The sequence below is a fragment of the Cariama cristata genome, unplaced genomic scaffold, assembly GCF_000690535.1.
Source record: "Cariama cristata isolate BGI_N322 unplaced genomic scaffold, ASM69053v1 scaffold32719, whole genome shotgun sequence".
Lineage (NCBI taxonomy): Eukaryota > Metazoa > Chordata > Aves > Cariamiformes > Cariamidae > Cariama > Cariama cristata.
This window is the reverse complement of record NW_009634645.1, coordinates 414-11,303: the sequence shown is the minus strand read 5'-3', so window position 1 is coordinate 11,303 and position 10,890 is coordinate 414. Positions and strand designations below refer to the sequence as shown.

At 44.3% G+C, this 10,890-nt stretch overlaps 1 protein-coding gene across 1 annotated transcript in view; it reads right to left on the bottom strand.

Moving 5' to 3' along the window:
* BTBD2 (BTB (POZ) domain containing 2) overlaps positions 1 to 5,173 on the bottom strand; it is a 15,153-nt gene extending 9,980 nt beyond the window's left edge. Inside the window, exons 1-2 of the mRNA XM_009707229.1 lie at positions 5,058 to 5,173; positions 1,662 to 1,818 (exon numbers count right to left, since the gene is read on the bottom strand). Coding sequence (XP_009705531.1) covers positions 1,662 to 1,818; positions 5,058 to 5,140 — 240 coding nt within the window. The 5' untranslated portion in view covers positions 5,141 to 5,173. The remainder of the gene's footprint in view (positions 1 to 1,661; positions 1,819 to 5,057) is intronic.
* Between the last annotated feature and the right edge of the window lie 5,717 nt (positions 5,174 to 10,890).

The window sequence follows — 10,890 nt, the reverse complement described above, 5'->3', positions numbered from 1 at the left end:
TGCTGAACCCAAAGAATGGGAGAGCTGCAGCCAAAGAGTTACAATTGTCCTACCATATGTCAGATGGGAGCGTAGATTTGGCTATCATCACCCAAGCAAGAATCTTTAAGTCCTGAATCTTCCCCAGGGAAGTGCAGTGTGGTTCCCTTCGTGTCTCAGAGGCTGCCTCGCCCATTTTTGGCATGTGGAAAAGGACCGAGTTAAAAAGAGGATGTGTAAAGAGGGACATGGTATTTTGCAGCGATAGCTGAATCCCAGCAGTGAAGAGTGTCCTCAACAGCAGAGTAACATGGAACTACTTTGAGAACTTCATCCAAATATTTAAACTCAAATAAAATCCCAGCTTAACTGCAGCAAACAAGCAAAGAGCTCAGCAGAGACTGCTTCAGGCCAACACTGCTTTAGGGCAACACCGCTTCAATTTCTGTGAACATTGCTGGTGTAGACACTGCCACTGCTGCGGTAACTACAGTCAGAGCCTGAAAGACGCTGGTCCTCCTGACAAGGAGGAAAAAAGCCAGCAGACAGATACACTGGGCAAGACAGGACAAGCCCTCAGAGCCAGACCACCTTAGTGCACCAGTTCCCAAGTCATGGCAGCTGTGAAAACTCTTCTGCAAGGTTTGTTTAACACCAGAAATCATGGCAGCTTTCCTGAGCTGGCTGATCAGAAATACTCCTCCAGAGTTAGTCAAAAGTATGTCCCTTCCCTAAAGGAAAGAAATTTGCACACACAATGCCTATTTGTTTCTTGTTCCTACACCACCCAGAACAGGGTGTCCCTGGCAATGCTACAGACACCAACACGCAGGTGACAACGCTGTGGATGTCACTGATGTGTCATCAGTTGTCAGCAGAGAGGGTGGCAGGGACCAGAAAGGAAAGATGGGGCTAGGAAATGGGAAGGATAGTGATGCTAATTTAATCAACCTGCACGCAAAGTCTGATCTTCTCCAAAATAAGCAGAAGTTGTAAACGCCGTCTTCTAGTTTGCTGCTTAGAAGAGTGAAATGGAAGATGGAGGAGTCCAGCCCTGATGGATCGGATCAGGGAGAGGGGCACAAGCACGCACAACTGGTCTCACAAAGAGTCAAGAAACACAGTTGCACTGAAAATCCAGGTTTGTGTCCCTTCAGTACAGCAGGAGGGTGAGCTGGAACAGCCTGAAGAAGAGAGATCACTTTGTTCCTCTACTAGGAAAACAAAGTTGCAATTTTTGTCTTTCACCCCCATTTCAGGGAAACTATTGCAAAAAAGCCCTTCAAAGAATGTCTGGCCAGACGGATGCAGCAAGCTTTGCACACAGAAAGCTTATTACACCAGTCCTGAATCCGAACACACAAAAATCCCCTCAATTCCCTTCTCTTCTTGGCAGATAAAACTTTTCCAGCCTGTTAATTTCTCCCCCAGCTCCACTCTGGAAGGAATCTCCTGTCACACCAAAACAGAAAGCAGATCTGAAACGGCAATGACATTTGCTGTATTTTATTGTTCCTTCTAAGAACCTGCTCATTAGCACTAGACTCCTGTAAAGAAGAATTCAAAATGACACAGAACTGCTCCATTTGGGATGATCAACTCCATATCACTCCAAAAACTGCTGTTTTCCTATCGTGACAGACCTTGCTCAAGGGACTTCATGCAAGCAATTGCAAACTCACCTGTGTTAATAGCATGAATGCATTGTCTGCTCGGAGGTTTTTTTTAAGAAACTCCACACAATGAGCTTCAAGGGCTGGAACTGCATATTTTTTAGCTGTGTAAAGCGTTGTCATAACAGTCTCTGGTCCAATCTGAACTTCGTCTGAATAAAGAAATCTGAAAACATGCAAAGAAACATTGCTCTGGTGAAGCCAATAAGATAACAGGGTAAAACCCCTTGCAATTCATAAAATTATGTTTGTGCTTCTGCCCATCATCCTGGCCATATTTCCTATACTTGACAGATGGAAAGGTTTTTCACATCTTTTCCATTGACTCTGGTTTAGCAAGGAGAAGCTTCCACCCCACCAAAAAAAAAACCCAACACCAAACCCACACTCTTTACAGGGTAACTTTTAATGAATGAAAGAGCTGGGATGTCTGCTGAAGCACCTGGAACTGCCTAGCACCCCACAAACAGCGAGATACTTAGCCTGCCACTTACGCTAGGCTACAAGAGTCTCTGGCCAAGTATATCACTTAAAATTAAGTTTTTTGGCTGCTCAGACTAAACAAGGACAAAAACTCAATCCCGCCTGCCTACTTCAGAAGAGAAGCTCCATTTTACATACTAATTCGAAATCGATCTCAAACATATACATCCACTGCAGATGAGGTGTTTTATCCATACCCCACTTTCCCCTCATCTCTTCACTTTATACACCGAGCTGTTTCATTTCATGACACAGATGTTAAAGAACAGCACACAAGGTAACTTCAGCATAAAGCAAGAGTCAATTGCAATGAAAAACAAGGATTGCCACGCTGCTAGCAAAGCACCAGCCTTCACCGTTAGGCCAAAACAAGGACGTACATTCATACCGCGTGGAAAAACAAAGGTCTTCATAGGAAGCCTGACCGAGCCTCCTCATACCCAAGTATGCCGATTAGAGACAACAGGAACCGACAGGCTGAGTTCAGTAAAACCAGTTACACACTTGATGTCAGTCCTAATCCCATGCAGAGTTTTTGTTTACTGTTTTTCCTTTAACCAGTCAAGCATTTGCCAATCAGGATCTGAAAGGCACGAAGCACAGAGGCGTAATATTAACTGTGGTAACCTGTGCTTGGCATTCCTATTGCACGGGATATTTTGGAAATTCCAGCAATTTCCTCTCCTGCATTTCTCCAAAGGGGGCACAGCAACAGGTCGTATGGTCGCTCCTCCTGGATGCTTCATGCAGCAGCAGGGCTCTTCTTGGGGGATGCCAGGCAGCATCCCACTCTGGAGGGACTCGATGCGGAGCAGCAGTGGAGCTCCTGGTCCTCTAGCTAGAGAGGGCCAGGATGCAATTCAGGGAAGCATAAACAGGGGGATTCAGAGGAAGGGAAGCACTCTCATTGCTGTTGAAAGCAGGCTTTTGTGCTGTTCTAGAGCATCTGTTAATAACAGCATCAAGCGACAGGCTCATGAATGCATTTTGCACACATCCCTTCACCAGTCCTGTTTTCACTAAGTAATCCTTTTTATGACAAGATTAAAAGAACACAGTTGCTCTAAAAACAACTAGTTCTATTTACTGCAGTGACTATGTTACTGTTTATTTTTATGATAGTCCAAACAGTGTGCGCTAGGTGGGATAACAAGAGAGGCTCAAATTGTGAAAAAGTGTAGTATCAATTGAAAAGAAGATTCAGATTATAACCCCAGACAATTAAAAATGTTATTTGGGTTACCACAAAAATAATAATAATAATGAAAAAGGATCTCTTCTGCAATTACAGCAGACCTATTAAAGGCCACTAGCCCACAAACACAACCTAGTGTCCGAAGGGACCTTCTGCTGAACATTCAGCAGGGGCACTTTGTCCCTTGATAAGCTCCTGATCCTACAGCATTAGCTCATGGCTTGGACCAAGTCCAGAGACATATGTAAGGATCAGCTGCCATTTCAGATCAGTGTTTGGAGGGACTGGTTTTACTCTAGGAAGGTTCATACCATGTACTTGGTAAGCTTCCTACTGGAACACAGCACCCAAACTTCCTTTGGCATGTTTGAGCTCCAAGCACTTTAAAAGCGACAGTTCAGTTCTAGATTTAAGCGTCTAAGATATCACTGGACGATGTGCGCAGCTCCTGTAGCATAACTGCAAGCTTTAAAGGCACTGTGATAATCCACACCCAATTTTTCCTATACAAAATATAAACATTTCTATTGAAATCCACCTAAACTCATCACTTTAGCCTTTTCAGATGATATTAACTCTGCACTCCAGAGGTACCTACCTGGCTGATAGAGTCATATGCCAATTAGAGGGATTCCCCATGTGCTGGTGTCTGGTTTAAAATAAGCCAAGGGGGAGGAGGTTAGGGGCTCCCTATTATTTCTGGCCCTTCATTCCAGCAAAGATCAGTTTTAAAATCTTCCAAGAGAGCACAGTCATGACTGAAGCACTTTTTGAAGGTAAAGCAAAAAGTGTGCCAAAGCTATATATAGTCCTTGTTCCCAATAGGAAGCAAGCGGGGAACATGTGAAGAGCACAGGACTGGAAACCCCTGGAAGTAGGTTACAGAAATCCTATAGAAATGGGACAATGACTTTTCAGCATACATTCAGGATGGCTGCTGGATGTTATACAGCACCAGCCGAGCTTAAAGAAATCAGTGAATAGGATGTAACAGCCCCTTCCTCCTCCTTCCCAGCATGAGGACGTACAATGTATGCTGTAAATGTAAATTCAAAACCACCTCTCCAAAAGAGGAATAAAACACACACAAGGGGAGATACCACACAGAATTGCTGACACTGATTTCATACCCTTGCTTCCCTGTTATAACTTGCTCATTTGCCCATAGCCCAAATGAGCTCCAAGTATTTGTAACTTAGAGAGCTTTAAAAGGATTACTTCTCCCCACTTCTCTCAAACAGCATTTGGATCAGATCAAACCAATTCATGAGCGAGAATTTACGAGACAATGTCTGAACAGGTGAGTATCAACTGAAGTACAAGGGCCAACACGTGCATTTATTTCAATTGCTAACCGGAACACCTCCCTGTTGCTGCATTTGCATGGTGTAACTACGTATAACTACGTATTTACAAAATTATAAACTATCCAGTGTAGTTTTGCCCATACTGCAGATCAGCAGCTGGAAGACATATTCATTTAACTACTGCTAAACCAAAACATGGTGCTAGTCAGTTATTTTTGTGCAGTAACTACACTAGACTTTTACTCAGGAATAGAGGGATTTAACACCAGTATTTAAAAGCCCTTCAACCCATCAACAAAGAGGCATTTTATTTAGAAACTTAACGATCTCCACTCTACAAAATAGTTGACTACTTTCATTAGAAACATCCTTCTCTACAATAAATCTGTTCATTCTAGTTATACGTTAGAAGATGCTTACTTCAGCAGAGCTAGGAAGGCAGCAGGTTCCACATCAGGCAGCTCAATCTCTGTAGAAGTTGTGGCCATTCCACCGTTAAACATCGCATCGAAGACTGCGCTGCCCACAGCCAGCACAAACCTAACATTAAAAGACAAACAAGAAAAAAAAAATAATCTTATGTTAAATCACATTCACTTTCCAAAGAAATCCCAGGCTAGTTGCTATTCCCCAAAGCCACCCCCAGGGAAAGCAAATTGTTCCCAGCCTTAAAGCAAGAACGTTTTGCAACAGAAGGGAGTGTCAGGCTTTCTGTTCGTTTACTGCAAAAAAAGTTGCAAGCAACTTCGTTTTGAGCCCTGTCCCAGTATACAACATCGTAATGGTTCCCCAAAGACAAGGTTTTGTGCATCGTGGAACAGAACAGAGGTAGCTGCTTTGCAAAGTCCTTGTAGGAGCCTACAGAGCATTCAGGAGGCTGAGAAGCTAAGGAACAAAGTTAAGGAATTCCAAGTTCTTCCAGTGAACAGAGCCCAAGTCTTGGCGCAATTCCCCACAGTCACGTACTGAAAACACTCATGGAAAACTTGTCACTACACGCTACCCATCCTCTTCCCTCCTCCCCAGACACCAGGAAGACATCCTTGGTGACAGCAGGGCAAGCTCTCAAAACACGCAGACGGCCCCGGGAGCTGCAGACACCAGTCTCTCCCGCAGTGCCTGGCGCAGGAGCTGCCTTCCCCGAGCACGCTGCTGTCTCCTTCCGTGTAAAACCTGCTTCGCGCTTAGCCTAGAAGACAGAGAAAAGCTCACTCGAAGCAAACTAGCACCGTTAGGTGCACACAAACCCTTTTCGCACTGCTGGGGGTTTATGTGGTAATTAACGGCGAGAGGCATGTTATCGGCCCTAAAGAAAAAGGAAGCAAGAATTCCCACAAACTAGGTTTGAGACCAAAAATAACATTCCAGTGTTCCCATGTAAACAAGGTGATTTCCCTTACTGATAAACACCAACTCCTATTTTAGGAGGAGGCACAGAGCTGGGCTGCTGAGAGGCCTGTGTGTATTTAAGGTGTTGTGCCTGCTTTATGACTTAGAAAAGCCATTTTGAGAACTTTCATTGTTTGAAAATGCAGAGATGAGTTTCTCCCAGTAAAGCAATCTCGTTCCTGGTGTCTGCAATCAAGCATCTCTCTGAAGTTAAATACAGCACAGGCCATGAAGGTCACGGCTCAGCAGCGTGGAGAAGCAGAGGAGCCCAGGATGCAGAAGCGATTACTGCAACCACTTCTCCAAACGACTATAAAAAGGAAGAAGCTGGAAAATTCAGGGGCTCTTGCTGGAGCAGTTTGATGCACGCTTTGACAGAGAAGCATCAAGAACTGCGGGCAGAAAAACCATATCAGACAGAAGGTGCAAGACAGAATCCTCCAGTACTTGGACCCCAAGGAAAGCCCATCACTAAAAGGGAATTTCAGTTAGATTTTGCTGCAGCAGGAAGTGACACAGAAGCCTTTTTCTTTTCCTTTTAAACAAAATTCTTCATTTTCTCACTTTTCACTCCCCTCCCATCCAGAGGAGGTCTTCCACGAACACAATAGAGCGAAGCACCGTGGACGTGCCAGGCTTGTTTGCCGTGATGGACTGTTTGGCTGACAAGCTGGGCTGTATTGTTTCTGATCGGTTAAGAGATCTAGGGACAAACCACAGTGGTTACAAAAAAAGTACACACTTGCATATTTCTATCAAACAATTCTGAGGAAAAATGTCAAGAACAAATAAAAAAACCCTTGTTCACAATACTAGAATTGCCAGATGAAACAAAAAGTACACACTTGCATATTTCTATCAAACAATTCTGAGGAAAAATGTCAAGAACAAATAAAAAAAACCCTTGTTCACAATACTAGATTTGCGAGATGAAACAAAAATCCTTGTTCCTACAAAAGCAGTGATGGTGGCAAGACAATCGCAGGCTTTATTTGCTACTAAAAATTAACATGTATTAATTACACTCTAAAATTTTCAATCTCACAGCGAGCACAGCATACATCAATGAGCCGACAGCTTTCAGAAGCTATTTGAAAAGGGCATTCATTTAAAAAAAACTCCCAAACTTTTGCTTCCATTCCACTCATGGACAAGTCAGCCTGATTTTTTTAAACTGCTGAGCCCTGAAGGGATCCCAGTAGGTGCCAGAGAGATACACAGGACTCCAAATTTTAAGTTCCCTTAAAACACTAACGGAACACAATTAACGTAAGAAAAATCTCTCTCTCTTCATGGTGTCTTCGTAGTCTTGCTAAAACGAACACTTGAAGCTATACTAAAGACACTCCAGGAAAAGCAGGGATGTGCATCGCTTCCCCTACACAGTTCAACAGTTTTCTCCAACTGCTCAGGTTTGCAGAAGGAAGAGATGGGTTTTGTTTCAGATGGGAGAAACACGACGATTAAGACAAACTGGCAGGGTAATAGGGTTTACTTTTGTTTTCCCTTTCTGTTTTCCAAAGCACTGTAGGGACCAGTGCACAGCAAGGCTCTCTCTCCTAACCCCAAGGAGCACGGCTCGATGCAAACGTGCAACTCTCAAAAGGGAAATGCAGGTACCCTAAGCTCAGTGTAGTAACCCACCTTTGTCAGAGGAAGAATTCAAAAAGAGGGTTATTTTTAAACAGCATGGTGGCCAAAACAAAGCGGACTACTGAAAGGATGCAGAGAAATGATCAGAAGCAGAGTAAAAGAACTAAGAAAGCAACGCTTGACTTCTCCTCATTCCCTCTGCATATATAAGAGCCAAAGTAAACCGACTTTAAGCAATGAGTCACAGGAACTTCCACCAGGTTAATAATTCGATTTGTCTTCACAAAGATCCAAAGTTGACTCCAAAGGCTTTTGAAGGCCTGCAAGAGAATGTCTTTCATTCCGCTACTTACAGCTTCCTACCCAGCAATTTTCACTGCTTCCTTTTTCACCTTGGCATCTCTACCTATCACCTAGTTTAATTTGTATACCCAACAGTCCTGCTCCCTTTCTAGGCACTACGGTAACACCAATAATAAAATAAACCACTCGAGAAGCCCGACTATCCCACCACCGCATACCACCTCCCTCCTCCATCTGCTCCACTATGGAGAAATCTTAAAATATCTATTCCAGAAGAGCTGGCACAGGAACAGGGCAACATGTGATGTGCTGGAGCTTGGTGAAACTGCAGGTGACAAGAAGCTAATGAATGATGATTGTTTGCTGGCTGCATCCCTCCAGCACAAAGACTAGAGACACCAGGTGAAACAAGCAGGAGGCAGCTTCAAAAACCCCCAGGAGAAGCCCTTCACATGCAACCCCAGGAGTCGAGCAGTGGGACACCTCGGTACATGACACTGCAGGTACTGTAAGTTAATACACATCCAAGAAAGGACAAGATGAGCGATACCTGGAAACAGCAGCCAAAAACCTACTCAGACTGTCCTCAAGCTGCAGATCTCCCAGGCTGGAACATACACAGGGGTGCACCGCCACACACTTGCCCTGTTCCCTTTCAGGACATGCTTTCTGGCCAATTAATAAGCTTTAATTAGCACACCCATGCAGCTCCTGGCTGATGAGGTTTAGGCGTTTCTAATCTTCTTGATGTTGTGCTCGATGAAGAAGATCCGGAAAAAGACAAAAAAAAATCCCTTTCCTGTTACTGCTGGGCCTGTGCCTAGTCAACACATTGACCTTGGCCACATTAGCATGGTGAAGCTTTGAGGCAGCCTGCTCAGTCCGGCCTTGACATAAAAAAAAAAAAAACCAACACAACTTAAGGCCATTCCATCTTCTTCATGGCCGATTCAGCGGCAAGAGGGAATAAGCTCAAGGCTCAGAGACTGAGCTGGCTCCAGGGTAGGGAAGCAACTTCTGCAGGGGCTGGAGCCTCCTGACGGTGGAAAACATCTGATCTTCTCAGGGCTGCAGACGCTTCGCTGGACAGATGCTTGGAGAGATGAACCTTCAGCTGAACCCAGCACAGCCGCTTATGCCATTTATCTACACACAGGGCTTTCACACACAAAATGAATGTATGTTCTTAGTTGCTATGTGAGATATCTATTGTCCGCTTCTACAGCTTTATACAAACCGCTGAACTTGCCAGGCTCTCTTAGAAACGCACCTGAACCTACAGCTATGTCACGCTCAGAAACCTCCTCCCTGCACCACTACTACGCGTGGACATCATCATCGCTCGGCAAATATGCCATTTAACTACCTCAATGACAAATACACCACCTCTGCTCTGCTCCTTCCTGGAGGAGCCTGACTAGGGAGCAGCTGCTCTATCCCCTCCAGCTCCTGCCAGGACTACGACTCTCAGATTATTTGTGCTAACCAGTTTGCTGCCAAAGCCAGCAATTTCTAACGTACCATGCAGCCACATCAAAGATGACAAGTAAGATATTGCAGACCACTCCTCAAGGCACCACTAGCTGCCATCCAAGAACGCTTATTTAGGATATGCTCCTACTGCAGCCACGTTTTATACGTGGCCCAGTTTGAAAATCAACACAATAAAACCAGATCACAGAAATATTTACCTGTTAAATGTGCACTATTTCAGACACCTAGCATCAAAGCACGAACATCTGCCCTCGGTCGCTGAAGTAATACAGTGCCTCTCAAATTAAATTCATGGTTGCTTTGTGATTTGCTTTGCAATTCCAGCACAAAGTATCTTCTGCTGTCAGGCTGCTGTGGGAGAACTGAGCACAGAAGGGGTCTAGGTGGTTTTATTTTAAGCTCTCTGTTTCTAAAATAACCACAGTACTTCATGAATCATCAGGATAGCCCAACTGTAATTTCATACAGGCAAGTTTTACTAAAATCTATATAATCCGTAAGTGGGATGTCACGGCACGACAAACTCTATTCTATCTTTACCACCCAGAGCACCAGATGGATTTCAGAGCAATTAAGCAGCATTTCACTTTGGGGCTATTTTTTTTAAAGCTTCATCTATTTTCCATTTATTTCTGGGCTGAACATTGCCCCTCCCCACCTAGCAAGCCTAGTTCTTAGGACAGGAGCAAGCTTACTCAAATACTAATTAAGCTTCAAATTATAAAAGAGCAGAACTGACACTCTAAATGCTCAAACCAGCCTAGAACAAGTGTATTTTGTTTGGAAAGTGAGAGAAAAAGGGAAATCTGAAGGGGAAACTTCCAGGAGCACAAGCACTTACGAGAAAAGCGATAGTTTGAAACAGTTTGGAGTGAGGCTCCCTCTACCAAGCACCACTTCTAAGTACACCAATAAGCCTTCCCCCACCTCCAATTAAAGCTGGTCCCATCTTCGTTTGCCGTTGGTACAGCCGAGCATCCCAGGAGGCACGTCCCAGAGCGGTGGGGTGCACATGGCACACATCAGTTCAGCGGAGCTGCCCCAAGAAGCAGCCAAATGTCAATCAGCCACATCAGTTTTGCATTATCCAGGTGGAGGCAATTCCCAGCCTCCCAGTGAGCCAGCAGCTCAGAGCTGCAAACTCTTAAATGGCAGCTGGGCCTTAAACATTAACCTCGACTGTTTACCTCATACCTAGATGTCATTCTCAATACAGCTCTTCCAGAATCATGGGGTTTGTTTTATAGTAGTAGATTACCCCTCCAAATACAGGGCTTCAGAAAAGATCCAATAAAGGTTACTTTTAAAAGAAAATGTTGTGGCAGAAATATGGTTTCTCAAATCATTGCTCTTTCCTTTCCATCCCCAACACTCTCACCGACCCCTATTTCTGACAGCAGAGATCACGCAGTCTTGGAGACTATTCCTCCTCTCCTCCACTACTCACAAAACCAAGGATCGCTTCCAAGCGAGA